This window comes from Ursus arctos, unplaced genomic scaffold (assembly GCF_023065955.2).
Source record: "Ursus arctos isolate Adak ecotype North America unplaced genomic scaffold, UrsArc2.0 scaffold_18, whole genome shotgun sequence".
Taxonomy (NCBI): Eukaryota; Metazoa; Chordata; class Mammalia; order Carnivora; family Ursidae; genus Ursus; species Ursus arctos.
In genome coordinates, this window is record NW_026622852.1 from 27,881,184 (window position 1) to 27,896,252 (window position 15,069).

The following is a 15,069-nucleotide window of genomic DNA, read 5'->3' on the forward strand; positions in this document are numbered from 1 at the left end:
CATTACTGTGAGACTTTGGGCAAGTTTCTAAACCTCTCTGAACTTTAGCTATCTCTTCTGTAAAACAGGGTTGTCTATATTTACACCATATAGGATTATGGAGGTAGTTAGTCATAGACGACGTACCAAAGTCCAGGCAAGCCCCTGTAAGTGTGACTCCCTCCCCATGGTCACACCCAGGCTCTGAACACTCCTCTCTCACGTACCAAGGAGGATAAAGTGCCTTGCATCAGAAACCACCTTCTTTTTCCCTAGCCTCTGCTGGAATTCCTGACTGAGCTGGAAGGTCCAAGAGCCACGACATAACTCTTTGTTCAGAGCTGACTCCCCAGTGCCGAGAACAGTGCCTGACGTATAGATGTTCAGAAGCTACTGAGTAAATCTCCCCCTGGGTCCGCAGGACCATAAAATCTCTATGCATCAATCAAGAACGGAAACTTGGGAGCTGGACTATCTCCTCAAATTATTTTAAAACATCCTGAAGATGCTTAACCTTTACTGAGTGTTTCCTGTGCACAAGGAGGCCTACATAAGACCTGAGGGGACGTTCTCCTCTGACCCCCCACAGCGAGCCTAGGAGACATCAGGGCAGTTTGTCCAGGTTTTTACAGACAAGGCCTGGTGCAGGCAAGTAACCTGCCCAAGGGGATAGGAGCAGGCTCCACATCAGGCAGCCAGCCTCAGCCCCTACTCGCTCCCCTTCTGCTTTGGGATTTAAGCCCCGGAAGGCCTCCTCTCACCTGGGGGTGGCAGGTACCCTAGGAGTACTTTTCCCTGGGGAGGGGCAGGGACAGAAGCCAGTGGCCTGGCAAACATCCTCCAGTCCTCCCAGCTGACCATGGGTGTGGACGGTGGCCCCAGAGGACAGGGACCATTCAAAGCCAGCTGGAAGGGAGCAAAGGGGGCCCAGGGGTCCTTTAAGAAGAGGCAACAAGGATTAGACAACTGAAAACAGGATGCTTGCAAGGAGCTCTCAGCCCACTGAAGAGGCTTCTTTAGACCTTCTGTGCCTTCTATGGGTGAGGTAGAAATGAGTATGGGGTGCCTTTGCAAACCACATGGGGCTCACAGGAGGGGCCTGCCCTATACTCTGAGAACACAAGGGCACAGAGAACGGAATGAAGGTGCCCAAGGCACCCCTTCCGCACAGTCCTTGGCACTGATCCCTCCATTCTGCCGACAGCCAGGCCTCAGCTCTGTGGGTCTGTGTGTGCGAGAGGGGAAGGGAGTGGGGAGGGCAGGGGTGGAGGGGCACACAAGGGGCTGCTGTCCTGGCAGTTGTGAGCCCTCAAGAGGGGGCAAGGAGGGAGAGAGCACAGCGGTCTGGGAAGCTGGGGTGGACCATGTGATCCCTGGAGTCTCTGAAAACACCACAGACTTTCACCACAATGTGCAAACACCTGCAACTGAAACCGTTCCCATGACAACGGCTTTGCTGCGTCGACTTTCTAAACATACATTCTGAGTTACCTCATCTGCTCCTCACAGCAAGATCAGTATTAGAATTCCCATTTTACAGATGGAGAAACAAGCCCAGAGGGGTGAGGCCCCTCTCCCTTCCAGCTCAAGAGCAGGCCTCACTCTCAGCAACCCCCCACCCCCCGCCCATCCTGTGCGTGCGAGCTGCACCTCCAGGTAATGTAAGACAACAGGCAGCTCAGCAAATGTTTGGTCTGTGTTCCAGGACTGCCAACAAGAGGCCTCTGTGTTCACTTCCCAGACACATGCCAGCCCCAGGGCACCACGCTGCCACATCTCGTGGGCAGCGCCTGAGAACAGAGATCTTCATTGTGAAAGGAGGCACTGGTGACTCCCCGAGAAGCAGGGCATTGGACAGGCTGTGAGGCAGGCGCCGGGATGCTGCTTGGGTTCCAGGAACACCATCCGGATTCCAGGAACACCGTCTGTGCATGCACACCCAAGCCTGGGCTGGGGAAGGAGGCCCTGGAACAAGGGGGTGGGGAGGTTGTGTGTGTCTCGTCCCTTTATTCTGCACCTGTCATAGGAAACAGGCAATACTATCTGGTGCAAAGACCCCATCCCAAGGGCTGCTGCTTGGCTATGGGAAACAGAAGGATAAATCCTGATGAAAATGGTGAAATGACCCAAATGCAGAGACCTTTACAGCTGCTGAAGCAAGCCGTCTTTATTGTCATAACTCATTTTACAGGTGAGAATCAGAGGGCTGGAAATGGGACTGATTTGCCCCAAGTCGACAGCTAGATCTGAACCTGAACTTCAACGAACTTGAGTTTCAACCCATGTCTTCTGCACCCCCAGAGGGCTTTAACAAATTCAGCACGAATCCTGTCTATAGTGCAATACGTTCTCAAAAAACAGTAGTTCACAATGACAGTGGTACCAAACAAAAGCCAGTGTCCACTGAGCACTCACTGTGTCCCGACTCTTGGCACCAATTGCCACCTCATTTTAAGATGAGGAAACACAGGCAATTTACCCCAGGTCATCCTGTTAGCAAATGGCAGACAGGGCTTTAAATCCGGACCCCGGGGCGCTGGCATCTGAGTTCATGGGCACTCTGCTAGTTCTGGGCCAAGCTCACCTGTCAGATGGAGAATGCCTGCTCATGTCTGATGCAGCGTGCTTCCTGATGCTTACACCTACAGACACCACAGACAATCACTTAGAATCCTACAGCTAGAATCTTACAGCTAGACTTTTCCCCCATCCACAAGCCTCAGAGGACCTGCACGGTGGGCATCTGTGGAAATGTGTCTCCCTACCCAGAAGCCCCAAGGCCCCAGCCAAGCTGTGTATAGGTTTCTGTTGTCGTCCCTCTGCAGATGGCAGTGAGAGGAAGGAAGAGCGACAGGAGGGGACAAGCCAGGTGGATGGCTCTCAGGGGGCTGCGTGCCACCCATTAGCACACCACTCTCTCCACCTACAACCTGGCACCTGGACGCCTGGGCCAATCCTCAGACAGGCGGGGACGCACTCCCAGCTTCTTCCTAGGAATTCAGACCAGAGGTGGCACCTGTGGCAGTTAATGGCTGTGCAGAAATGCCACTCCAGCTGCAGGTCCCTCCGGCTCGTTTGGAGAGAAGACAGGTGTACGGCATGAAAGAATGATATGAAAATAAACTATCTCTGTGTGAGCAGGCTGCATCATTACCTAGGTAGTCTAGTGTCCTGAAGAAATCATGGGATTGGTTTTCCTGAGACAGGATTTACTCAATAATTTAACACATATCTGCAGGTTCCTTACGTGCCGGGCACAGATCCAGGTAGGGGCCCGGGTGTGAATGAGGCAGGCAGAGTCTCTGACCTCGCAGAGCTTAAACAATCTCTATCCACCTGAAGATTTCTGCCCTGCCAAACAGAACAGCAAAGATTCTATCAAATCTTTGTGTTTTTTTTCCACATAGGAGACAAAGGCACTAGAAGGAACATTTCTATCTATCAATATAATTAGTAGACAAACCAAAGCTATTAAACACTAGTGTTTTCCTTTCTCTTCTCTTCTCTTCTTTTTTTTTTTTTTTTTTGGCTACTAAGTGAATTCATTCATATGTCAAGTAGAAAAACCAACCAGAAAAACCTGTCCCTCAGTAATAGCCAAAGGAAGAGAGCGATCCCGGTTCTCTTCGTAGTTATTTAAACCCCCTTTTCTCTGCAGACCTGCTGTTCGTATGTGTTAAACATTAATTACAACTGTTACTCATTACATAGCAAAAAGCTCCCCATACAAACAAAATTGTTAATTTCCTCACAGGCCCAAGGCATTCTGGGAAGCTGTACAAGGGACAGGAAGCATCACGGGAGCCCCACCGGGGCCAATGGTGAGGAGGGGGAGTGGGTCTGGGTGTGCCAGGTGATGGTGGCAGGTCTAAGACTCCCTGAGGGACCTTCTGCAGAGGCTGAGCCTGTTCTGAGGGCAGGAGGATAGTCACGGGGCTCGGTGGGAACAGCAAGCCCAGAGAAAGTGTCAGACGCACAGAACGGCAGTGCTCCCAGCTCCAGAGCATTTGCGTTTGACAGTGACAAGTCACGAGGTCAGCATGGAGTGGGGGCCACTGCTTCTGCCTCCACAGTGGCCAAAGGCACATGGCACCACCGCAAGGTAAAGGCCATGTTCCAACCTGCTCTTTCCACACTTGAGATGTCAAGGCAGCAGTAGAAAGAGCAAAGATTTTGCAGTCAGCGTGACCTGGGTTCATTAGCTGTGTGACTGTGGACAAGGGGCTGATCCTCTCAAAGCCTGAGTACTGTCATCTGTGTGATGACGATGAAACCACACCCACCTTGCAGGGCTTTGTAAGTACTGCTCACTAAAATGTTAATTTCCTGTCCTTCCCGCATTTTCCCCCTTACCCTAACAGGATTATTTCAAACTAGCCAATTGAGCTGCTTTGGACATGACTCACAATCGTTTAGGAAATAGACATACCCAGGACCTTATTTGCCCTCTCTCTGCCCTTTCGGCTTTACTTGATGAGGCTGGAAAGGTGTCAAAACTCAAGAGGGTGCCTGGCTAAGGGGTGACAGACACTGCATTAGCATCTCCCCTGCAAGTGTGTATCTGGATGTTCCCCTATAAACCAATGCACCCCTGTACAGGGTGTGCTAGGAGCACAGAGGGGTCCCAGCCCAACCTGGGATGAAGGTGGGGAAGGGGCTGCACATTTCCAGAAAGGGCTTCCTGGAGGAGGTGGTGTTGATACCACTGAGCTGAGCTGTGACATCCTCTCTCTCTACACCCTGACCCCAGTACCTAACACATAACATGTACAAGGTACACTGTAGGTGCTCAGAGTGAAGTCCTCAGGTCAGCAGCATCAGCAATTCCTGGGACGCTGTTAAAAATGCAAATTCTCATGCCTCATCTCCAGAACCTACTGCATCAGGAACTCTGAGGAGTGGGACCCAACAACGTGTTTAATGCTTCCTTTGGGTGATTCCCCTACTCACTCTGGGCAAGCCAACCAATCCAACGAGTGTGTCATGGCTAGAATGGGGAGGGTGACAGGGGAGAAAGGCAGTGGGGACCCTCTCATACACAGGGACCAGTGGCCCAATCCTTGGGAAGGGCTGAACAAAGAATGGGAGAACTGGGTGGCTCACTGTAGAACTACAGGAATGGAGACTAGGATTTCCTACATAACTACTGCCTGCTATAGCATCCATGCCAGGATCGGTGCCAGGCGCAATGAGGAATGAGCTCTGTAAGTGGGGCCTCTGTGCCTTCCAGGGACCTCTTCATGTTTTCATACTAAATTAAAGTTTATTTAATAAGTAAGCCTTCCCTGAACACCAATAACCATTCTCTCATGTGTGACCCTTTAGGGCTTACAAAGTCTTTTTATCCAGATCTTTTCCCTTGATTACAGAGATACAGTGTGATAAGAGTTGAGTATCCCCCTTTTATAGATGGGAAAACTAAGGCTCAGGGAGACTGAACAGCCTGCGGAGGCCCCACGGCTGTGAGTGGTGAAGCTGGCATGTGGACTTAGGATTGTCTGACTCCGTCTACTGTGCCACGGACTCCCGGCACACTAAACACTGTCCCGGGCTTTTGAGGGCAGAGCAACTCGCTGAGGGGCTAATGGGGAAGATGGACAAGTCCCCCCAAATAAGTATGTTTAGCACTGAGTCATAGGTCTGTCTTCTATCTTTGCTGGGAGGCAGACCTGCCGCCGGCTGAACCCCGGGCATTGCCTGAAAAGTAGCTTCAACAGAGACGAATCTTCAGTGAGTGGAAAATGAAAAAATGAAATGACTTTGTTCCTTTAAAAGATTTTAAGGATGCCCTTCATACACTCCCTGCCACCCGGCTCCTTGAGCAAGCACTCTGATCATCTGCTTCGCAGAGGCAATTACAAATCATTAAGGATGTGGCTGTTAACTCTACTCATTGCATTAAAAGGAAACATTGATCTATCCTCTGTGTATGGCCTGAGTGGCTCTGCTATGAGGTCTCTGGCAATTCTCCCAGCCTCTCTGGGCCTCAGTTTCCTCAGCTAGACAAGGGGGAGTGGGATGCGATGGTGTGGGATCCCCTCCCAGTGCTGAATGGTGGCAGAGCGTGACTAACCCATGGGATGGCTATGGTCACCCCCCACCCAGGTACGAACTTCCAGAACTTGGGCTCCTACTGGATCCTCTGCTGGAACCATTCCAGGTGGGAACACACATCCCAGTAAAGTATCCATAGGATACTTTAGGAGGGAGAAATCCGTCCAAAGGCAATGAAAGGCACGTGACATTTCCTGTGGGCTCCAACCATATCTTGTGCAGCATCTCTGACAGCAGCAGGGAACCTGGACACCACTGGGTTAGGGCTTGGATCTGGAGGTGGACTTAGCAGGTTCAAATCCTGGCTCTGTGGCTGACTAGCTATGGACCCCTTCTCTTTGGACTTCAGTCTTTTTTATCAGTAAAATGAGGAAACTCATTTCCCAGAGGGTGGCTGTGAGGATTTGATGAGAAAACGTAGGCAGAAAGTGCTCAATAAGTGGCCAGGACTTTCGTGATGTGGTTCCCTTAAGTCTCACTGGGACCCTCTGCAGTGGGCACATTTCTGAGGAAAGAAAACCGAGGTTGCTATGACAGGTTCAATCCCTGTCCTCCCAGTGGCCCCTCAGAGATGTGAAGACACCTCATACATGCGACTCTGAGCCCATGCCTGCTTCTCTAGGTAATGCTCCCAGACCCTCTGCCCTTCCCTGTGTGGCCACCTCCCGTGTGGCTCCTTTTGTCCACGTCACAGACCCTGCCACAACGCCCAGGGCTGATTAGACCCTCCAGACCAACCCATGCCTCCCCAAGACTGTGTGGAATCACCCTAGGCTGCTCTTCCTGCCCCACACTGCGCAGAGGTCCACAGAGCCATTGTGTAGGCCCAGAGCTGCATCTGGGGGCTTAGGGCCGGGCAGGAAGGCCATTTTTAGACCCACCTGCCACCTTGCAATTTGTTGCTGTAAAGACTCCCAGGGGGTGAGTGAAAGCAAGCCAGGAAGTAAAACCACCAGCTCTGAAGGCAGGTGTCTCTGCCAGGGCGGGAGGGGGCTGACAGCGTGATGGAAGCCACACCACCTCTCCGTGCATGGCGGGGCTGCAGCCTGCCTGTTCCCGGGAGTCGGCGGTGTAAGAAACCTGATCAGGCATCCGTCCTGGGGGCTGGGATCTACAAAGGCCACGTGTGTGGGAAGGGAATCCAGTGCTGAGTGGCTAGAGGTTCTGGCTAAGGCCACCATCAGCTTTCTGGAGGAACAGCAGGTAATGAAGGCCCAAGGCTTTTTGGAGACCTTGTGGTATTTCTCACTCACCTGGCCACAGAATTCTAGGAGGTAGGAAGACTTTCATTCCCAAGAAGCCAGGACCACCTCACACCCTGCAGTAGCTGTTCTCACGATGACCAAGGAATGATAATCGAGCCTTCCCGAGGTAGCAGCCCCCAGAGCCTCAGAGCCTTAGAGTATGGCTGAGCTGGGAAGGGTCTGACTTCCATAAAGGCTGGTCTGGAGCCACTGGCTGGGAAGGGTTACCTCTATGGAGATGCCAAAGCACGCCGTTGAGAAATGGCTCTTTCCACCAATGCAATACAGGACAGCACCGTGAAAGGCAGCAAGCACTTTTGCTTCGCAGACTGAATCATAGAGATAATTCAGAGGCCTCCCCTTCTCCCAGTCTCTGATCAGCATGGTGGGGTGCTGAAACATGGAAGCAATCCTGGAGGTGAAGGCCAACCCCCCCACTGCTAGGGAAAGCCTCTACCTGCAATCCTGCCTCAACTGAGCTTCTGCTACAATTCCCAGCGAGGGGAAGCTCATTATATACTTCCAGGTATAAATGAACTTCTTATCACTCACCTGGACCCTAAGTCCCCGTGGCTCCTTCATGGTGGGCTCAGCTCTGCCCTTTGGGACCCCCTTACAGTCCACACCCTTTGGAAATTTGAAAATGCTGCCCAGGTTCCCTCATCCAGGCTAAAAATGCAGAACCAGAGAACACAAGGGTGGAAAGAGACAGTAACGATTTTGCCCAGCCAACTTTATCCCATACAGAGTCCCCCCAGCTACAGATCCTGCACCCTGGGCTCCCAGGGCCCATCAGAGAGCTCCTGAAAGTCTAGAAAACCATGTGGGACATTTCAAACAGGTATTGCAAGGAGGACAGGGCCTAGATAAGCATTGCCTTACTCTGCGACAACACTGATGACTTGCTAAAGCATGTGTGTACAGACATACCCACGCGTGTGCACAAACACTACTGACTCGCGTGGGAACACTGTCCTGCATTCTTGGCAGCCACACTTCTGGGTTTACAAATGGGATCATGGCAGCACTCGGGCTATCCAATTGGGCTGTTTCAGCTCATTCTCCTTACCTGGAAGGTGACCCATCCACCTCTCACTCCGTCTTCACTCTGGGCTAGGACACCGAAGGGTGCCCCTCACCTACTAACACGACACCAGCAGGCTCTGTCCATAGCATGGGGAGGCACCTGGTCATGACTAAAGGCTGGTGCCTACAGCACCCCTCCAGCCCGAGTGAAAAAGCTTCCTTCTATGCCCCAGAAATCAGAATCAAACCAAAAGCTTCTTGGGAAGAGGACAGTTGGTATATGCTTTGGAGCAGACCACGCAGAGACAAGTGACTTGATGAGACATAGATGGGGACCTGATTCTGAGTCTGTCTTCTATCGGCAGCCTAAGAAATAGACCTATAATGACACTTGTGACAGGAATGCAGTGACATAGAGCCAAGTCCAGAATGGTATTTGTGGCCCAGAAACTTACAAGGATACAGTTCTAGCTGAGACCTTGTGATCCTTTGTAAAGAATGTACAGGTTCTAAAATCCCCTTTGGACAGAAGAGGGCAGGTTCTGGTCCGAGAGCCTTTTGAACAGTTGAGGTCCTCTAGGCTAAGTGCTTTTCACTTTAACATGCATGTGAATCACTTGGGGGCCTTGTTCAAACAGATTTTGACTCTGTAGGTCTGGTGTGGGGCTGGAGACCCTGCATTTCTCACCAGCTTGGAGGTGATGCAATGCTGCGGGTCCAGGGACCACGTTCTGAGCAGCATGGCACCAGACCAGACTGGAACATCAAAGGTAACACCACCCTCGAGTGACCTGCAGGTGGTCAGTCCAGTGTGAGGCCCCACACCTGTCTGCAGTGCCACCTCATGCCAAGGGCCCTAGATGTCTGGGAGAGCTGCCGCATGAGCCCTTTAATCAAACTGGTGTTTGCACAGAGTAAGCTCTTGGATGGCACTGGCCCCATTCCAGTTCCTCTCATGCCCAGGAGGAGGAAAGCCCCTTATCAGCCATGCCAGGGGACAGGGCAGTCCTTGGATTCCTTTGTGCCAGGGGAGGACAGGAGGCTGTGAAACACACAGGGGCAACCTGACCTTCAACCACACACTATGCTCGTCTCTGGCTCTTGGCCAGGCACTCACAGTTTGGCAGGCAGAGACCAGCACCTAACAGAACTAACCATATGATGAAAGAAACGTTCTACCAGACTTGAGTGCAAGAAGCTCAAGAGGCCCAGAGAGGCAGTAAAAAAGCCCTTGGGATGCATGGCTGTGTCTCAGGGAGGGCTCACAGAGATGGCAATATTTGAGCTGGGTCTGGACGGAGGCACATGGCAGGGAAGGACATTTAGGCAGAAGGAATGGGGTTTGCACACTGCACACTACGTCCAGGGAACTGTGAGTAGTATGTGGCTGGAACAGCTAGAACATCAAGTGAGGGGTCAGGATGGAGTCGGGCAGAGGCCTCACTGCTGGGGGCTAGAAAGGAAGGGTCTAGTTGTGCAGGAAAAGGGGAGATTTCAGGCAAAAATGAATCTTAAATTAAAAATAAAAACTTCCCTACGGACGTGGGTGGCTCACTGGTTAAGCACCTGACTCTCAATTTCGGCTCAGGTCATGATCTCTGGGTCATGGGATTGAGCCCCGAGTCAGGCTCTGCGTGCTCAGCTTGGGATTCTCTCTCTCCCTCTCCCTTTGCTGCTCCCCCTGCATGTGTGCACGTTCTCTCTCAGTAAGTAAATAAAATCTTAAATAAAGAAAAGAAAAACTCTCCCTTTTGAACCTTCAATATGGCAAGAATTAAATGAATCATTCAATGTCTTTTTTCAAATGCCTGAACTCTTAGATGCATAAGAAATCTTTGCATCTGGCTTTTTACCTCCTCACATTTAACAGAAGCATTTTCCTCAGTTGTTATAAACTCTGTCAACATCACCTGTTAGTGGCTCTACAGTATTCCATTTAAACATTCCCTGTCTGCTGGATATTCTGGTTGTTCCCCACCTTTCATAATCATGAACAATGCCTTTTCTGAGCTTTCAATCACAACCCTGGCATGGATCCTAAAGGCTGGGCTGAGAATCAAAGGGTGTGCACATCAGCTTAAGACCTGTGACACATGTGGCAGGCAGCTTTCCAAAAGGCTGTGCGAGAGGAGCTGAAGTGCTGGGACAGATATCCAGATTCTGCAGAACCAGTCTCAGAGCGAGGTGGAGGGGGGCACCTCAGACATCCTTGGCCACGGCGAGAGCCAGCTTGAGGTCAGGATGCACCCATGCCTGTGCAACGCGAATGGCTTCATGCCCCAGCTGGAACAGGAGACATGGTGTCCCTGGGTGCGTGCAGGCCTACTGCAGCCGTACAGCTAGATGGAAGCACCGGGCTCCCTCAGGCCCAGCAGGAGTTTCAGAAAACTCCTTCTGGAATCTTGGCTTCAGTGAATTACGGCATTACCAACAGGATCAAGACAGAGTCAGACAATGAGATCATCTGGGCTGTCTGTGAAGACTACGGAGACTGGAACTGAGGCCCTAGGGGCCAGACCCTGGATTTCCCCTTGGCCTGACCTGGCTTCCCTTACCTCCAGGACCCTCATCATCTTTGAGGGGCCCAGCTGGACTAGAAGACAGGACAGCCCAGCCCAACTGGATTATCAGATGAAGCTGTGTGGTTTACCTCAGCAGGGGGGCCCAGTTCACTTATGCTCTTTACCGAAGGAGAGTATTGAGGGTGGGTCAGCAGCCCCCTGAGTGGGGCCACTGGCTCCTTACCTGCCAACGCTGGGATGGTGACCCGGTTCCACTCCCATGGCTGGTCGTACTCGTCGGCGGGCCTGTCATCGTCCTGGGGCAGCTTGCTCTCCCGCAGTCGGGGGCTGACCGTGCTCTCGGAGTCTGAGTCGATGCTTTGGCCCTCAGGTTCATAAGGGGTGTCGTACAATTGGATGCCTTTGTGCTGCGACCGGACACTTTCTTGCCTCTGAAATTCTGCAGGCGAAAAGGAAGGAAGCAGAGATGTAACAGATGCGTAGCGTGCACTTCCTCACCTGGGATCTGCCAGGGGACACCCACAGGAGTTCAGTCACCGGCCAAAGTGGGGAGAACTGCACAGGAACAGAACCCTGTTTCTGAGCTTGAACTGTCCCTCCCCACCCCTTGAAGGCAGCGTCTCTGCTCTCCCAGGGCAAGGCTTCCTCACAAAGATCTCAGGCTCTTGGACCTAATGAAAGAACCAGAAGGCTCACCACGCCATCTGCTCGTCCACCGTAGTCTGTGAGGGCAGGGCCCGGATGTGCACGTGATCTTCCAGGTATGTTCTGACATCAGCGTGGAACAGAAAGAGCCCTCACCCCCTTGCTTTACAGACAAATAGGGTCTTCCCCACTACAACTGTTCCCCAACCTCTGGACTTTCATTCTCTACCTGAAAAATGAATTAGGCCAAACGATCCTCATGTTTTCCTTCAGCTAACAAGTCAAGAGCCTCCCCAGGGGCACCATTTTCTCCCCTATAAAGCCCCACGAGCACCCCCTTCCCTGTGTTTCTTTCTGCCTGTCTTCTAACACACTGAGCACATCCGAGGGACTTGAGAGCACATGTCCTGTTTCACTGCTGAATAAGGGGGGGAACTCATCATCCTCTGGAGAGGATGCCAAGGCCTGGCCATCTGTGGGCTGAGGGGGGACTGCCTGTCTAGACCAGGCCCCAGACAGCGGGCATCCAGGTCAGCTGCTGCTCATTTCTGAGAGGCCAGTCGTGGCTCAAAGATGGATGCCAGGATACTAGAATCAGGTGCTTCTGAGTCAAACAGGGACACTTTACCTGCTTTGGTCCTAAACACCCTCTGTGTGAAGGGCCTGCATGGGACATATGGAAAGGAGGGTTCACTGGAGAGGCTGCTTTCAGGAAGCCTCCTACTTCCAGAAGAGGTATAACAGGCACCTAAATCATCATAATTCCCGGGGCAAAGGGGCTCACTGCAGGGCCTGTAAGGGACGAGGCAGGGGGAGAGAGATGACACGTGAACTGTGACAAGTGAACACAGGAGGGCTGGCGTTCCCTGTGGTAGGACCAAGGTGAGCCAAGGCAGTGTGGCTGGAGCGGATGGGCGGGCTCACTGCCTTTCTGTTTCATTGTGGTAATAATATACATAACACCATTTTGTCATTTTAACCATTTTTAATTATACAGTTCAGTGGTATTAAGTACGTTCACACTGTTTGCAGCCATCATCACAACCCATCTCCAGAACTTTTTCATCTTCCCGAACTGAAACTCTGTACCTATTCCCCGCTAACTCCCCATTCCCACCTCTCCCAGCCCCTGGCAGCCACCACTCTACTTTCTGTCTCCATAAACCTGACACCTTGTATCAGGAGAATCAGACAGTACTTGTCTTTCTGTGACAGGCTTATTTCACTTAGCATAATGTTTATAAGGTTCTTCCGTGTTGTAGCCTGTGTCAGAATTTTGTTTCTTTTTGAGGCAGAATAAAACTGCATGTCTATTCACCATCCACTTTTGCTGGAGCACTGGGTTCAAGGAAGTGAGAGGGGAGAGGTAAGGTCTGACATAAAAGGGGTGAGGGTCATTGAGAGTGAACGATTTAAAAGGACTCTTTTTTTTAAGTTTTTTAAATTTATTTGACAGAGAGAGAGAGAGCAAGCGAGCAAGCACAGGCGGTGGGGGGGGGGGGGAGCGGCAGGCAGAGGGAGAGGGAGAAGAAGACTCCCCACTGAGCAGAGAGCCGGACCCAGGGCTCTATCCCAGGACTCTGCGATCATGACCTGAGCCGAAGGCAGATGCTTAACCGACTGAGTCACCCAGGCGCCTCTTAAAAGGACTCTTGAGGCATTCTCCAAATCAGAGTTCCAACGGCATAAAGACACGGTAGAAGCCCACGGGACTTACGTGCCTTGAAGAGCGGCTGACAACACCCGGTGACGTCAGCCTTTCTGAGCAAGAGCATTGTTTTTAGGCTGGGCTTCACGTTCCTGGGCCAGCTTACGGGGATGACAAAAATCTCCATGCACACGCCCTGACACAACAGAAGCTGACTGAGGCTGTGCCAGTGCTGCCGGTGTTGACATCAACTAACATCACGGTAGTGTTTCCCAGACCTCATTAAGTCACATGCCAACTTCATGATTTTGCTGTTTTCAAGTATCGCTTGGGTTATTCTTTTCTATTTTTACTTACGTTGCCTCACTTTTTAGAGTTAATAAATTTATGACAAAAATTTTATATCACGACCCTTAAGTCATTAGCCTTTCCTAAAAACAGCTGATAAACGTAAAAAGAAAGAATGAGAACAAAACCAAGCAGGTAGGTCCCAGTGCCTGCTGGGAAGCTAGCACAAAGCCTGCTTTCCCTCTGCTGAGAAGGGACATGAGCAAGGGCTAGCCAGCCGGTGGGTCTGCAAACAGCACTCAGAGATACTCCCTTTGGCAAACGCGTTCTCTTTTTAGAAAGAAAGAGGAACAAAATGGAAAAAACCTTCTCACTATATGGTTCTCAGGCCCCCTAAAGTCCTGTCCCCTCTGAGAAGATGTCTCATACTTTGGCAAAACATGGCTTTACTGGGTCCCCTGAGTAAACTGGTATCATTCATTAGTTTTAAGGGTGATGTTTCCTTTTCTATGGGGGAGGGAGAGGAAAAGAGAAGAGCTATAAAAGGTAGGACTTGGTCACTTCAAAGTGAATACCAACTGGAAGACACTATAGACAACTCTAACTCACTAAACCTACCGAACTCTCTAACCTGTTCTGTGGGGTTATCATCATCATTGTCACTCTCACTGGTTCTACGAGTGCGGTCTAGCCTCCTGTCCTTGGAAAATTCTGAAGTCTGAGGACATTGGGGCTGCAGCTGACAGGCACTGACTGACCCAGGAAAACCACCTTCCTCTTTACCCTACTTTACAAGCAGGACCAGCGAGGATTAACTTACTCTACAGTTTACAAAGCACTTTGCACGAGAATCACCATTTAATCTTGGGTACCCCAAAGCAATTCACAGATGCACATCTGTGGGCTTCCAATAATCAGGTGTGCCTTGCTCTCTCCCTCACAGAGCTTGGCTGCAAGCAGATATTCAATGAGTGTGGGCGAGATAAATGAACGACAACTGACAGCCAGAAACCACTCCTTACCCCCAAATTCCTGTTAATTTATGGAAGTCCCCGACAGCAGTGATAAAGTATGTGGAGCAATATGCCAAGTGCATATAGTTAGTATTACACAATATGCAGAAGAGATGGATATTCTATCTAAATATCAGCATGAAAGGAAAACATGTGTAGTGAACAGATTAGCTATTAAATCAGAGGGACTTGTGCATACACCTCTCATACAGAATTTATTGTTCCAATGGCATCTGTGCCTTCCGAAAGCTGGGTTAATAATGGCATGCAGGCAGGGCAGGGGATGTTATAATGGTAATCATTAAAACAAGCTTCCCCCTTGTAGTACATGGTGAATTCAAATTTTCATTAAGGCCGCAACAATAGGGAACAGTTAAGTAAATTACGGCACGCTAACTGGATGGAATATTAAGCAGCCATTAAAATGATAAATCTGAAGATTATGTAGCTACATGGAAAAGCATGCATGAAATTATGCTAAGTTAAAAAGTAAAATACAAGATTGTTTATGTGTTGAGCAAACTGCATAATGTGGGCTTTCTAAACAAGTCCTGGCCACTGTGGACGAGGCCCCAAAGGGAATCCTACTCCTTGCTGAGGAATTGCTGAACACTGTCATCACACGCTTTACCCACAATACGCAGACTCTG

The 15,069-nt window shown here is 50.7% G+C and overlaps 1 protein-coding gene across 1 annotated transcript in view; it reads right to left on the reverse strand.

The window, feature by feature from the left end:
• Positions 1-15,069, reverse strand: part of SHB (SH2 domain containing adaptor protein B) — a 135,439-nt gene that overhangs the window by 37,625 nt on the left and 82,745 nt on the right. The window contains exon 3 of the mRNA XM_026506193.4: positions 11,049-11,264. Coding sequence (XP_026361978.1) covers positions 11,049-11,264 — 216 coding nt within the window. The remainder of the gene's footprint in view (positions 1-11,048; positions 11,265-15,069) is intronic.